The sequence below is a fragment of the Micrasema longulum genome, unplaced genomic scaffold (genome assembly GCF_059751315.1).
Source record: "Micrasema longulum isolate JH-2025_06_02 unplaced genomic scaffold, ASM5975131v1 h1tg000096l, whole genome shotgun sequence".
NCBI classification, from domain to species: Eukaryota; Metazoa; Arthropoda; class Insecta; order Trichoptera; family Brachycentridae; genus Micrasema; species Micrasema longulum.
Window position 1 is genome coordinate 200431 of NW_028277302.1, and position 16627 is coordinate 217057.

Genomic DNA, 16627 nt, shown 5'->3' on the forward strand with positions numbered 1-16627 from the left:
ATATTGTTGACTCTCCTTCGTGCTGCTGCGGATATCCTAACCAATCTTCTGAACACATCCTGTGGTCTTGTCCCTTTCCCCTTCTCTATGATTACCGAATGGAGCTTCTCGCTACTATCCGTGGCCCTGTTATAGGTCCTGTCGGATATACAGATCTGGTGGCTTCTAAAAAGAATTTCAAGGCTTTTTAAAAGTTTTGTAATCATTTCGGCGAATTGATCATGTCCAATCAATTTAATCCCAGTCAGTGAAGAATTCACTTCCCTCTCTTCTCAATCCAATGAAGTACATATTATGTACTTCTGGATTACTTTCTTTCAGCACAAAGATGCTAAGGCTACCAGATTTCAGAGAGCTCCTTCGGGCAGCTTTTCTCGTTTGACAACGAGCAAATTTTCCGTGTATGTGGGCACCGCCAAGGAGACTTATGTCCTCAGATGCGGTGTGCGGTATGTGGTGGGTAAGCTTTATATGTTATGTTTTAACTTTAAGTTTGAAAAACTATCAAATTGGATGAATATTTTTATTTAGGTGAATGATATTTAAGAAAAAAAAAACCTTAAAAAAATACATTATTTACTGCCTTAGAACGGGACCTTAGTTAAGCAGTTTAGATGACTCCCCAACAAAGCAAAAAATATGTGTGTATACTTTCACTACTCAATTAACCTTTTGTTTAAATAATTCTATGTAAATTACTTTTACAAATATGTAAATATATTACAATACAATATAAATAAAATAAAAAAAGTAATCAAAATATTGCTAACGGTATTTTCCAGTTAGCTTGTTTGGATTTGTTAGGTTTATGAGTCACGAATGAAAACTATATTAAGGGAGTTTTCTTGATCCGGGATTTTCGGTTTCCCGTGAGTCTTAAGGCAGAGAAACGGAAGTTGAAAAAATGACAGAAAGGTCAGCACGTTACAAAAAGGACTATTATTTACATTCTCTACGACTTAATCCCATTTTTGCTGACAGATATTTCACCAAGCACGCGGTGAATTGCGTGGTAAGAAGGCCTCTGGATGTGGTTTAAAACCGCGTTATGAATTATACATTTTTTATTGTTTTCTTTTTATTTATTTTTTAATTTTTATTTATTTACAATTTTAAAAAACCCGCTAGGATTACATTAGAAATTTAATATTGTCTAGTCATTTTATGTCTCGTCTAGTCTAGTTAGTTCAGTCATCATGTGCTTTTTCAGATTGATTTTAAATTGGTCCCCAGTAAAAGTTTTCAAGTAGTAAGGTAAGTCGTTGTAGTGTTTAAGTCCATTATGTAGTATTTTTGACTGTCTTGTGTTTGTCTTTGCTTTTTCAATATGATAGTGTTGTTGTTGTCGGGTGTTATATTTGTGTATGTCAGCATTTTTGACCAATATTATGTCGTCGTCTTGTATGTTTCCCAGTGTTATTTTGTGAACAATTTTAAAAGTCTCAATTATAGTCAAGTAGTTTATGTCAGACTAGTGTGTTTTTTTGTACAGTTCAGTCGTAGAGGTCAGGTAGGGTAGGTTGTATGTTAGTTTAAAAATTTGATTTTGTTGTCTTTGTATTCTTGTTATGTCTGTCTTGTTACCAGTTCCCTAAAAGGCGATCATGTAACTCAATTTACTTTTGACATAGGCTTTGTACATCATATTCTTGAATCAAATTATCGTCATACTCTACCAGCATCTGATTGTAGAGGTCAAACCCTAGATTAAGGGGAGGATCATTTTATTATTATTTAATTCCTCCTCTCTGAAGGGACAAACTACAGGAGACGCTCTCGCCGAGAATAACTGAAAGAATTTTTAATATGCGTTTAAAAAAAAAAAAAAAAAATATTTCTAAATCATATAAAACAAAGTATTTTACAAGTTTAACACGTTGAAATACATTCCCAGGAGTTACAACAACTCGATTCGAGACATAAATAATATAAGCATTTAGAAAATAACACATATTGAGAACAACAAAGAAACAAATAAAGTTTAGCACCTTTATAACTAAATATACAACAACAATATATACGCCTTAAACCTTTTCTTACACAAGCAGAATAAATATATATAAAAAAATGCTTTTAAGAATAAAAAAAAGTAGTGAATATACTAAGGGAGATAAGGTCATTAACATCACATGCCATGCAGATGATGCTGCTATAGGTGATGATGAGAACACATCCATCTCAGTTAGTAAACATCTGTATGCCTAAGAAATGTCGTATAGTACAATGAACACATGATTTTTGGAAACATAATTCGCATATATTTTTATTTTTATACTTTTTTATTTGAGTAACCAACAACTACAATTATTACATATAAAAACACAACAAATAATAACACAACCTTTAAAGATAATGGCAATAATTTTTTTGACATTTCTTGGTGGCAAAATATGAAATATCAGGGAAGTATGAAAAACAATTTTGTTTTAACACGCTATGAAAAAAAACCACTGAGAAAAAAAGGTTCAACGCATCTAAAGAAGCTGGGAACCTTTTCTTGTAAAAAATGTTGGGGTTCACGGGCTTTCTCGGATGATGCCGAGTCTTTTTGAAACGTCCAATGGTTTCTATCGATTTGTTTACGTGCCTAAGGTAACACAACGCATCATTTAAATCTTTTCATGGTAGATTTGTTGATTAATCATTACGCCCTGTTCAATGAAAACGAGTGGTAAGCGTCCTGTGGTAGTTACCGCACCCCAAACAATCACTGATGCAGACGCTTGCTTTTGCAGAGCAATGCGCGGCTAATTAATTAACATAACATAAATGATTAAATAATAAAGTAGACTCTTTTAACCTACTCTCCAAAATTAATCTTAATGTCCCCTTTCGCGTGACAAGAAATAAGTATTTATTCCATCTGCCAGTCTGTAGCACTATATATGCACAACACTCTTTTCTCTATCGTTCTTGCTCTAACTATAATGTTTTTTTCCATCTATTGAGATATGTTACGTACTCCTTAATTTATTTAATAATAAATTAAGACTTATTATTTCTGGCTGCGATACGATCCCACTTACTATTTAATGATGCACCCTCCTGAACACTTACTCCCACACTAATATACATAAACACACATTTACACTTACAAATACACATCCTTTTGTTGTAACACAATTGAATAAAATGTATGATTTTTTTTTAGAAACTTCGCTGCCTTTAAACTGTATTTTTTTTAAATGTTATTTTATCATTGTCGACTGTTTGTTTCTTGTCACTATCTAAATATTTAAATTGTTCCTTTATCCTTCTTCTTTCGTTCCCATCCCCTCTCTACTCTTCGAAGTATAGTGTTAATTTTTTTTTTATACATATATATTTATTTTTGTTAATCTTTGCTTTTAATTTTTGTATAAAATTGTAAGATTCAATATGTCCGTGTATTTATAATTTTCTCAAACTGAACGGTTTGGGTAGGTAGAAAGAAATTGCGTTAAGGCAATATACATATAAGAGCGGGCCCTTATATGTATATTTATTGTACATGTATATAAAGTGTCAAATAAATAAATAAACATGGTTCCTATAAAACATTATTATCGAAAGTCAAATACAGAGGTAAGCTGCCCATAATCGCTTATTTTGACTATTCGCCTGTATTCGATGTATCTCTATTTGATTTCATTTTTCAGGATTCTTTCCTGAGAGCAGCCATCGAGAGCAAATTACTCGTGCAGGATTCTGGTTCCAGGATGGAGACATTTTTATTAATTAAATGGCTTCTTCCATGATTTAAAATCGTATGCTCCACAATTTTATGATAATCTTCGTAAGTTACGTAGCAGGTTAGAGGATACGCGCATTTCAAAAACAGGTATTTTGATTGCGTCATTTGTATTAGGTAAAAACCTTGAATTTACGTAAAAAGACGTAACAGATCTGAAAAATTGAATGAAATAAAAGTGCCTTAATCGAAAAATTCTAATAAAAAAGATTTGAGAGATTAAAAACATATTATTAGAGAAGGCAATATGAATATCTAGACAATTATTTATGTACCTTTTTGTATATAATGTTAATTGCACGTTGGTGGGCTTATTGCCAAATAGAAATTTCTTCCAACCAACCAATAAAATAATAGTTTTATTTTTAAAATTCAACAATATTTTGAGTTTGTCCAAATTTTTGTAGACAAGGACTGGATCAACTCCCTGGGGAGCTGTTTATATTAACATTTTACAACAGAGATGAAGAACATTAAAGAGAAGGTAATATAGAAGTCTAGGCATCTACAGGGCTTATGACCTGTCAATGGCTGGTTTAAGTGGCCACTTTACACACTGTGTGACATTCACCATTCTGCCTATATTTGAACATCTATATTCCTTCAATTCTTTCATCTGTTTCAGCTCTTTAACTTCACAAACATCAACTGATGGACGAATTAAAAAAATATAGTCGAAATAGTAAATGTTACACAGTGTGTAAAGTGGCCACTTAACCAGCCAATGAATGATCATAAGCCCTATATATGCCTAGACTTCTATATTCCAAGCTCTAAAATGTTCTTTTTATCTGTTGTAATATTTTTAAAATATTTTAGCTATTTTAATGATTTCAAACTATTATTGAAGGCGTAAACTTATAATTTAAGAAAAATACCACACAAAATATGTGATTTAAAATCCTTTTTTTATTTTTTAAAAACAAAAAAGTAGTCTTTTTTCTAGTAACTTTACTTTTCAATTAATTAATTCATTTGTACGTTATGTAGCAAGTGTTTTTTATATTTTTTATTTTTATTAAAAAATAAATATTAGCGTTCTTACAATTTACCCAAATATTTCAATTTTGGTGGACATTTTCAACGAGTTGTAAATAACTCACTATTAGAAAATGGAAATCAAGTTGGGGTAGAGTGGGGTTCGGACCTCGGACCTCTGATCTGAGTCCGCAACACTAGCCACGGGACTACAACCCGATTAAAAAATATTATCAACACATGATTATATTTTTCATAAATTATTCTAATAATTAAAATACAGTTTCACCAAGAAATGTCATTAGAAAAACTCGATCTAATAAATTATTAAATAAATTAATTGAATCCAACCAATTTTCTCCAATTAAACATGGTGTCTTTGGACACAGTGATTTAAAAGTTAACATTATCGATTCAATCAAAAAGTAATACGACATAAGTAAAAAAATTAAACTGGCAAAAAATGAAACAAAAAATTAAAAATATAACTTTGGAAGAAAAAAAAATATTGCATTAATTTATTTCTAATTAATCATTGTTTATAATTTATCAGAAGTCAGGAGTCAGAAGTGATTAAAAAGTGAACATTAACGGATCAATTAAAAAAAAATGCCATATGGGTAAAAAAATTTAACTCGTAAAAAAGGAAACATAATAGATTAGAAATATGTCTTTGGATGAAAAAAAAAATCAATAAAAAACATGCATGAATTTATTTATAATTTATCATAGTAAATATCTGTACCTTTGGTCCTCTTTTTGCGGTTTTCAGTTTAAAAACGCAGAAATTACCGCAATAAGCTCTTTTATACGTGATTGAATCACGCAAGTCCATCTTCGTTGTAAAAATGCTTCATGTGGAAACATTGATAGAACTCATTAGTTAAGTATACATTAATATACAGCCCTGTGTACCTTTGAAACTGCTCGGTAGAAAAATAAAATATAAGTGGTCAAAACAAAGTTCTTTTATGGTTTTTATTGTTATTTTTTAGTCTACAGCTTTTCTAAAAAATACCGAGTGAGATGAAAAAGCCATAAGGCTTCACCCCCGCACACTGACGCTTCAATTTTAATCGAAATTCAACCGGGAAGCGTCACAACACTACCGAATTCATTCCGTACGCCACGAACGTAGACACCATCAAAATCCAGGGCAAGGACAAAAACTATTTTCAAGAGAGGAGTTAAGGACTGGATTTTCCTTAGTGGGAGGGATTTGAGTGGGAAACTCCTTGATAATTTTCCGAATGTTTGAGTTTACTGTTTACCATATTGATGTGCCATATATTTGTTTTTATTTTTTTATTATTGTTTTTTTGCTGTTTATCTGATCCTATATAATATGCGTGATGATATGCTCATGTGTCTGTGTCAACTAACTGTCCATTCCAACTTAACACAATACTTTTAGTCTCATGGAGTTGGGACTTGCGTCTCAAATAATGTGTAATAAACTGCCGTTAAGTAAATAAATATATAAATTACTTTGATAGTTCTAACTAAATAATAATGTTAATGTTGTTTTTACCTTAAGCATTGCGTAGATTGCTGATTCTGAATTTGATGCTGGTGGTTTTGGTTATGCTGGTGATGATGGTGTTGAGCTGACGGAGGCTGCTGCTGAGACCTGTTGCTGGCTGCTTCCAGTCCTCGCGATAGCCGGAGCATCTCAGCTCCAAATTGCTGTAGAGCAGACATTGCCGATGGAGCTGGTTCACTGGAACAAGAAAAGACCTAAAGTTAAAACAAGTGTGGTAAACCCTTCGATACCTGAGCGTAGATTTAGTAGAGTTTTTGAAATATGTTATTTATAACATAAAAACGATGAAATATTTACACGTATTTTTTCTTTGACTATGAGGAAGTTCAGTGTTTTTTAATATATTTTGTTTATTTGTTAAGACTATTAAACTAAGCCATTTTATTTTATGTATCGTATTTAGAATTAAGAATACTTCAGAAACCGCGTACGTGTATCAAACAGAAGGCGACTAAACTACTCTTAAAGGAGTAGTTTTACGTTTTGACCCATTTGTTTCTCTGCAATTGTCGCCCTGTACGCAACCCCCAATTTAAATTCAACTATGACATGTTGTGTCTTAAAGAAACAGGATGGGATCACATTTCATGTGTAAGTAGCAAATGCATGTGTAAGTAGCAAATACATTACTTGAAAATTACAATTATTTATCCATCTGTCAGATTGTCAAAGAAAACAAAATGGATATTCTGTTAGTGTTGCTAGGGTAGTTAATTTTTTTATGCTTCTTTCTTATCTAATAAGAGAACAAATGAAAATTGAACTTGGATTAAACAACGCCGTGGTGGAAATTTGACTAACATTATCTTTAAAACACCAAAATTTTAAATGACATAAAAATAACCGTTTTATGTAAAATAAAATTTGTTTTATTTGTCAACTTTAAAGTTCATTAATTAAATAACTCTTATTAAATTACCCTTAACTTATCTACTCTGTTGTGTCAATTAATGTTTCCGCGTGTACAATTTTAATTATAGATGAATTAACGAATTGCTTTTTTAAAATATATGTTTTTTTCATTTGTGTTAATGATTATATTTTTCGTGATCTGGCAACATTACGCGGTGACTGCACGCATGCACGCGGCAAAAGTAAGGCAAAATGGTGGATTCTTCGCCCACAGTCTGATGTATTCAAATATGATTCTACGATCCTTCTATTCTCAATTCTATGGTATCGTATTATCAGCGCTATGATTTTTCAAAGTTTTGGATTTCTGAAATAACTCCGCGTGTGACGTCAGAGGTTCTTCTTTTTCCGTTTTCCCGATTGGTTCGTTTACAGTTAGCAAACCGGATATCCTTTACAGCTCTCATATTAAATTGCAATATTAAAAATTTGCTATTTTCTCAGTACGGTATACTCGTATTTACCAAAATAAATTAAAAACCATTATCTTTCATAAAAAAGGATTAAAAAAACTTACTTGCTATCAATTATATTATTGAAGATTAAAAAAGAGTAGTAATTTCACCAAACGGGTGACAGGTCTACTCAAAACTGATCTCTACAAGTATTTTTTTGGAATTCATCACTTAAAAATGGCCGAAATAAATAAAAAATTTCCAAGGATTTACCGATAGTAATTAGTTACATTAAATTCATTTTCAAATGAGAGATTAATGTTCCTGAGATATTTTTTTCCTCTTTTTTATCATATCTAACACATTTAGACCAAATTGTGCTGTTTGCTGATGGTAAAAAACATATTTAGAGGTAACAAACATAGGTCATTGCGTAACTCTGCAATCTAACTTAATTTTTTTGGTGTAATAAACTTATCAACAATATTTCGAATTTGTCCAAATGTTTATTGACAAGGACTGAATTGAACTCCCTGGGGAGATGTGAATATAAATGTACATATTACAACAGAGATTAAGAACAATTTAGATAAGGAAATAAGTAATATATGTTATTTTTCCTAAACATGTTTTTTTTACAATTTTCATACAATTATACACATTTAAGTAGGTAAATTTCGATTTTACTTTATAGGCAGTCGAAGGTAACTCTGTTAACTTTATATTGTAATCGGAACTCAGTTGCTTTTATCAACAATATTTGGAGTCTTTCCAAATTTTTGTATATATGACAAGGTTTTTATTTAAGATAAACGGCAAAATTGCCTTTTACAAAACTTATAATATGAACATATTTGTCAACAATGTTTTGAAATGTTTGTCTACATTTGTATTCTTAATTATTGTTTTTCTAATGTCTTCTAATTTTAAGATTTTTTTAATATAACTAATGGAAAACATTTTTATTTGCTACCTTTTCGTAAAATAAATATCTGAATTTACATTAATACACATAAAACTCGTAAAAGCCTACAAGGCGTTAAAATAAACAGAGTAAAAAGTGAAATAGCAATGCAATTGTGGAGATTGCTGACTTTGTTGACCCGCCTCCCTAACTCTTTAATGTATGTATGAAGAAACGGATGATAAAGCTATCGCATGTTGTAACCCATAAAAAACATATAAAACGACTTTTTACAGAAAAGCTTGTCTAGTTATTTAAAAACACAGAAACATCCAATGTTTTTATTGCACAAAGTAAGAAAGTTAGATTCGTGATAATATGTTAATTTTATCATCAAAATATGGTGTAAAATATACGCCTACTCGTTCTCAAACATTATTCAGGTGAGTGCAGAGTGATATTATTGTATTATTTATATGTAAATCTACCTGCGTAAGTAAAGCATAATGTTATCTATTTCAACATACATAATCAAATTATGGTTTTCAAATTTCTGGCTGGTATATTAAGCAGGGCATATTAAAGGATTTAGTTATTTGTATAAAATAGAATCAGAGATCTATGTACGACTATTTTTGATAAATACAGAGACCTCCTAACACGCGGTTTCGAACAACACGGTTTAACTCTAACGCTATTGACATTTTACGGAAACACGGCTTATCACAAAAACAACCACTTACATCAAAAAATGATTTTGGCATTTAGAATTTGCAAAATCAATTAACACTAAGAGCACCGGCCTAATACACAGAATTTACCCTGTGCCCGGCTCATTTTTGTGAAATTTCATAATTTGTGAAGGGTTTCTTAAAAGTGTCATAATTATGAAAATACTAGGTTAAAATCGAATTGTGGTCCCGTGGCTAGGGTCTCAGACTCACGGCTCAAAGATCCGTGGTTTGAATCCCACTCTACCCCACCTTGATTACCATTTTCTAATAGTGAGTTATTTGCAACTCGTTAAAAATGGCCCTCAAAAGGATATATTTGGGTAAATCATAAGAACGCAAATATTTATTTGAAAAAAATAAAAAAATCAATTGAAACTTCTCGTATTTATTTTAAACAATTCAATAAGTCATTTTTGTATGATAGTTTTGCCAACATTGGCCTTTATGGAGAGCCACATTGCAATGTTTACACATATACAGAGTCTCACTCCTTTTTTTGTGCTTTATATCCCGGAGCCGTGTAAACACGTGGTTATAATAACCACGTGTTGTGTCCCAGTTTTCACGTATTGTTATGGTTGGATTATTTTTGTGAAAATCACATCAAGGTAGTTTACCAACAGCGAAAAATTACTAATAAAAGTCACTAGATGTCAATAAAATGCACTTTTTTGTACAGCTGGTAAAGCACGAGAAAACACAAGACCGGGACACAACGCGTGGTTATATAATCACGTGTTTACACGACTCCGGGATACAAAGTGTTAAGAGGCGACGGTTTTCATGATACTAATATTCAGAACGTTCAAGATTCATTGCGGTAAATGGCTTCAGACATTCAAATCGATTTCAACGAGAACAGTGATAAACATGGTATATTATGCACTTGTAAAGTCATCGCTTTCCAATGGAATAATTGGATGGGGGGGGGGAACTCACAACAACCATATTAAACTATTAGAAACTGTTAAAAAATTTATATTAAAAATAACGCTTCACAAAAATCGCACTTTTCCCTTTTTCCAATAGTTCCAAGAAGCTAAACTTGTAGACATAAGACAAATACATTGTTTTCAATGTTTAAAATTTATATTTAAGAATTAAAATTTATTTACAAGTAATTCAAATAGATCAAGTCAAAGAAGGAATCGTGTGTTGGAAATACCACATTGCAAAACGAGGCTAGCACAGAGACATATTTTATAGGCCCAACAATTTTTAATTCTTTTTTTATTGATAACATTTCATTGATTCCAAACTTTTAAATCTTTCCTTCTTTTAAAAAACACGCACTATCCTGGATTCAAACTTAAGAAATGAATTCCTTTTCTCTATGGTATATTTTGTTGCCCTTTAATAATAAGGAATATTTTTAGGTTTTTTTTATTTCCTTTTAATTACTATGAAAAAAAATACCATGTAATCTTTTACAGAATTATTTATTTTTTCTTTCTTATGTTACACTTAAATATTATAATAATATATATATACACTTAAGTATATAAACAACATAGATTAAAAAAAATAAAAAAATACACAATATAAAGAAATAAAATATAGGAACAGTGTTAAGAAGTATAGTTGGTATAAAAATAAAAAGATGAGTGTATTAACAACATAAATATAAAAAAAATACAATATAAAGTAATAAAATATAGAACTGTGTTTAAAAGTTAAGTTGGTTTAAAAAAAATTAAAGCAATATATATATATATATATATATATTTCTATTTTTTTTTTTAATTTTTTTTTTTAATAAGCTAAAGAAATACAATTTAAGGTTTAAAGCAGCTAGGTACATAATGTTATAAAATACAATATGAACAGAATATTAAGTTCTTTTTGATAAGTAACATATACATTGATATTTAAAATTTACAAGACTCACGCTAAAGACATTATACTTCTTTTTGCTTGGCTGAACTTATGTTTTGTTTGTAATTTTTTTTTCAATTTAAAAAAAATTAACACCCCCAAAATATGTAGATATTTCACTTTGTGAAAACTCTTTGTAGTGTAGATATTTCGTTTTGTAAACATTCACGATATTCGAACCGCTACAACTTCGCATATATATCGTTTTGCCAAAGTTTTATTTCGTTCACTTATTTATCTAGTTTGTTTAAGTTCACCAATCGATAAAGCTCACAAGGAAGAACCCATTTCAATAAAATAATGTTTTTTTTGTAAAAATTTCACTTTGTGAAATCGGCCCTCAATCGTCAAATAAATAAATAATGAAATAATTGACTTTACAAAAATTACAAGAAGATCTAAGATATTACGCTTCCCATCATTATAAGACAATGAGAATCGATTTATTAGTTCCATACGAAGCACAATATTAATGGAATAAAATAGGATAAAATTCATTAGTTAAGTTTACGTTGATAAAAAATCTTGTAAAACTTTGAAACCAGTCGGTAGAAAAAATTAAAAATAATTGTTTAAAAACAAAGTTGTTTTATTTATTTTATTAATACGTATTCCGGCTAAAAGGACAATTGGCTGCGACATATATATGTATATTGTTATAATCACGATCCAGGATGTTACAAAAAAGATGCTTACAAATAATAAAATCGTCACTAGGCCAAAAAGCTTTATATCAGAGCCTTTATTACCTTCCCTTATTGTGCTGTTTTTATTACCAAAGGAATAAAACGATTATGCCTTTAATATAGAATCGTTAAAGTACGGTATCAGAAGGCATTATGTTACATCTAGAAATGTTCGTCACTAAATGATTAAAATAATCGAATAAAATATAGTGGGTTATTTTGGTGATACTTTTTATATTAGTTAAAACAATTAATTTTTTTATAAACGTTTGGTTTTTTTTTACGTTTATTCACAAATTTCAAAAAATCACGCCATCATAAATGAATAAATAATAACTTGTTTTTTGGTCTTCAAAAATATTAACATAATTTCAATTCAATTTAAATAATTTAATTAAAAATAAACTAAAATTTAAGACAAACATTTTATAAAAAGACGAAAAATACATAAAGAGATTCGTGTCAAAAAAGTAGAAGAATTCTGCTCCGGAAAACCCCTTTGGATACATGGAACAGATCAAGATCCAGAGTGATGTTGTTCAGCATAGCCATGGCTCTTCCAATAGGCATAATCATCGGCAGGTTGGTCCTGTATATCGAAATATGTAACAATCTATGCTGACACTGTCTTAGGTAATTATCAGGAACGTACGAACCAATGCTCATCATAATCTCAGAATTATCGATCATACCGCGCAGCAATTGATAAGTAGTCAAATACACATTCCTTCTAGTCTCTAAACTGTTGTAGCTAAGCAGAAACTGGAGAGACTCGGTCGGGTAGAGCCAAGGTATCTCAGAAACTTCTTTTGGATTTTCTCTATCATAACAGAGTACTTCATAATATAACTCAATATATTATATAATGAATGTCGGCCTTGTGATGTAGTAGTCAGCGCATATGCTTACCATGCAAGAGGTCTCGGGTTCGATTCCCGACATGGTTGATATGAAGTATTTATTTTATAAAGTGTTTTTACACAAAAATATTTCATAGTCCCTGGACTGGTACCTGAAGCTTAAGACTGATTTCCTTCATGTAACAAAAATAATCAATAAACGCTGCAATTAGTGTACTTAGTGTAGTGTAAATTAGTGTACAATGCAGTGCTCTATGTACCATAAGGTGCGAATGATAAAAGAAAAATAATGAATGTAGTTTTATCTAGTTTCAAGTTGAAGAATTCAAAGAAAATACACGTGTTATAAAAATATTGATATATGAAATTAAAAAAAAAAAACATATGGTATTACAACATATTTGTCCCAATAAACTATTAAATAAAACTTGTCATTGGTTCCAGAAATTACTGTTAATTACGATTCAAACAACAGACATAATATTGTACACAATAAAAAACATTTATTTATTTTGTTTTTGAAGTTTTGAAAATAAATAATAGTAGGGATTAAGAGGAAAAAAAAATCATTCAAAGTGTTGAATTATTTAAAAATGCATATATTTTAAAATTATAGAAAAAAAGTGAGTGCTCACCGCTCATGCAACAAAAACAAGATGAAAACTAAAAATGAAACAAAATAAATTAAAAAAATATATTTCGGCTACAAAAAATTAAAAAATTAACATTTATTATAAAATTTATGATTTAAAATATGCAAGTAAAATAAACAAAGAATTGGTTAAAAAGAAAACAAAAGTTTAACGAAAGATATAAAAATTGAGTTTTTCAAATAACGTTATGAATAAATAATAAATCAGTAAATAAACAGTACCTCTTCTAATGACTTTCGTAATAACAACATAATAATTTTTTTGCCAAGGCATGTTTTCAAGTCAAGTGGAAGCATATAATATATTTTTTTCCTTTTTATAATATGTACGTCGTAAATTAATGTTATTTAAAAAAATAATTACATGAATTGAATTGAATAAATATTATTATTACCGTCAATAATAATCGATCCAATATTGTTATCGTTTATTCACATCACTAATTTCAGGTATCTTTTTTGATAGTCGTATTTCTATCTATTATTGTAGCTACTATTATAGCTGCTATTATATTTATTAATGACTTTCTGTAGGGGATGAAACATATTTTAAGACATTGGTGAACACAGCTGTTATCAATTTAATGGGCTGTATTTATGATTCATAATATCATAATACAATAGAAGCGACAAACAATTATTGAAAATGCGAATTATTCAAGAGTTTCACCATCAGCATCTCTCTATTTGCATCCGGTGGGTGGTGAATAGGGCACTGTATTGAAATACAAATTGCAGTGTAAATTAATCTTCTTTTATGTGAAGGTAAGATGGTCGGTTTTACACCTCTGATGCCAGTCTAGGAACAGTTTATTTATTTATTTATGTATTACACAAATTTAAAATGTAAAGTTTCTTTGTTTCAGGTCCCGACTAGCTAAGAAGTTCCTGTGTTTAGGAAGGACCTTCTTTTTTACATGTGTTTTTTATTTTATTTCATTAAATGATGCATAATAAATTCAAAGAGTAATAATAACATAAAAAAAATTCAAGTTAAACATAAATTAGAAAACATGCAGGTAATAATACTAAAAATTAAATCATAAATATAAATTAAATAAAATATTATTAATAGTTAAGAAATCAGACAAAATTATTATAAATTAGAAAACATATTGATAATAATAAAAATTGAAGCATAAATACAAATTATAAAATATAACATTAGTAATTAAGAAATTAAGAAATCAAATATAAATTGGAAAACATACCGATAATTATAAAAATTGAAGCATAAATATAAACTCAAAAATATACCGATAATAATAAAAAAATTAAAGATAAAATATGACAATTAAACATTGCGGCGTAAAACCACTCTTTTAAATAAACGTTTCATGTTGAAATCTAAGGAATCGAACCCAGCACCTAAAATATGGTAGGCGAACGCTTCAACCTCTACACTACGCAGCAGTTTTATCTGGGCTCGATTTTTAAAAAATTTTAACCCGAAAGATTTTTAGCTATTGAGTCAAAATCACTCTTTTACACTTCTAATTTGATGAGAATTTGAAAAAATATGGACGTTAAAACAAGGGCACAGTAATTGAACGTAGTTATGCAGAAAGCAGCCAGCCAGAAAAGTGAAACTGAGATAATAAACTTTAGTGAAAAGAGTGAATATTCAAATCTACACAACAGTTGGAATGTTTTTGACTTTAACAAATGATAAACAATGAATATATACAAATTTTTAAATATTTCAAACGAGAATCAAATTATTTTATCGACCAGTTTTAATGATATATAAAGTACCTAAATATTTTTCTAGAGCCGTGGGTGTTTTCTCTCAGTATACTCATATAATGCTATTTTGAATCGACTCCATATACTCTCCAGTAACTATTCCGACGTTGCTGATATTTTTTACAAAAAGTATAGTTTATATAAATCAACTCTATTTTATCATTTCAAAGATGGTAAACGGTAATTTATGTTTTTAAGATTATAGTGCTTTCTATGTTTACTTTTGTGTACCACATTTAAGTTTATTATATAAATAAAACACGAGTGATACTTTAATCCACAAATTTGGAATATCCAGTGACCGGTTTCATCGCTTTCGCGACATCTTCGAGACTGGTATCTTTATTAAAGAGTTAAATGTATTTATACAAAGCAGAGGTAAGGATAGATAATTCAAAGTTATATGTAAGTAAATTAAATAAAGTTATTTTTATCTTAAGGATCATTTTCAACAAATTTTCTTTGGGTTTACTAATGAGTTGATATAATGCTAATGTTTTGTATAAATACATTTAACTCTTTAACAAAGATACCAGTCTCAAAGATGTCGCGAAAGCGATGAAACCGGTCACTGGATATTCCAAATTTGTGGATTAAAGTACTACTCGTGTTTTATTTATATAATATAAAACATAAAACCCTTACCATTTTTTTAAACTTTTGGCGCTATATTGAAATTTTGAAAAGTAAACTATTTCTTTTTTTTTTTTTAATGAAAAATACTAGAGTTCTTATAATTTACTCAAATATTTAAATTTTATGACCATTTCCTATATTTCCTAGATTCAGCTCCCTGGGGAGCTGTTAATATTAACAAATTACAACAGAGATAGAGAATACCTTAAATAAGGGAATATGGAAATCTAGGCATTTACAGGGCTTATGACCTGTCATCGGCTGGTTTATCTCTATCTCTGTTGTAATTTGTTAATCTTTATGACTTCCGAGGGAGTGAAATTCAGTCTTTTTTCTACGAGCATTTAGACAAACTCAAATATTGTATTTTAGTTGAAACCTTTTTGATAGCATTGTTTTCTATTTTTATTCAAAAAAGAACGTTATTCTGGTGGTAATGTTTAATTTTTAACAATATATTTTTTCCTTTTTTATTACCTCCATACCTGCCCGCAAGTTTTAATCTAATTTATGTATTTTTATTATTGCGCAATTAAAAAAAACATTCGTTTTAAAATGGCAAAATTGCATGATTCCCTCATTTTGGGTGCGTTTTACCAGACTACGACCTTAGGGCTCTCCAGAGCCATTCACAGCACTTAAAGGCGCTATTTACCGGAAGGTACTGTTCTCAGAGTAGCCTATAGTAGAAAAACATTAAAAAAATGTTTCCTGTTTGCTCTACAAAACAATCAGATTTGATCAAAATATTAATCGGATTATTGTCCCAATTGATTTTGTCTTATCCAAATTGAAAACAAAATAAATACCGGATGGGGAAAAATACAAACCTACCCACTTGTCCAAATTTTTGTAGACAAGGACTGGATTTAACTCCTCCGGGAGCTGTTAATATTAACATATTACAACAGAGATGAAGAACACTTAAGACAAGGTAATATCGTGGGTATACTGGCAAAAAGCTTTAACTCTCAAA

The 16627-nt window shown here is 29.8% G+C and overlaps 1 protein-coding gene across 1 annotated transcript in view; it reads right to left on the reverse strand.

Moving 5' to 3' along the window:
• 5-HT2B (5-hydroxytryptamine receptor 2B) overlaps positions 1 to 16627 on the reverse strand; it is a 252571-nt gene that overhangs the window by 17720 nt on the left and 218224 nt on the right. Inside the window, exon 5 of the mRNA XM_088235731.1 lies at positions 6240 to 6428. Coding sequence (XP_088091857.1) covers positions 6240 to 6428 — 189 coding nt within the window. The remainder of the gene's footprint in view (positions 1 to 6239; positions 6429 to 16627) is intronic.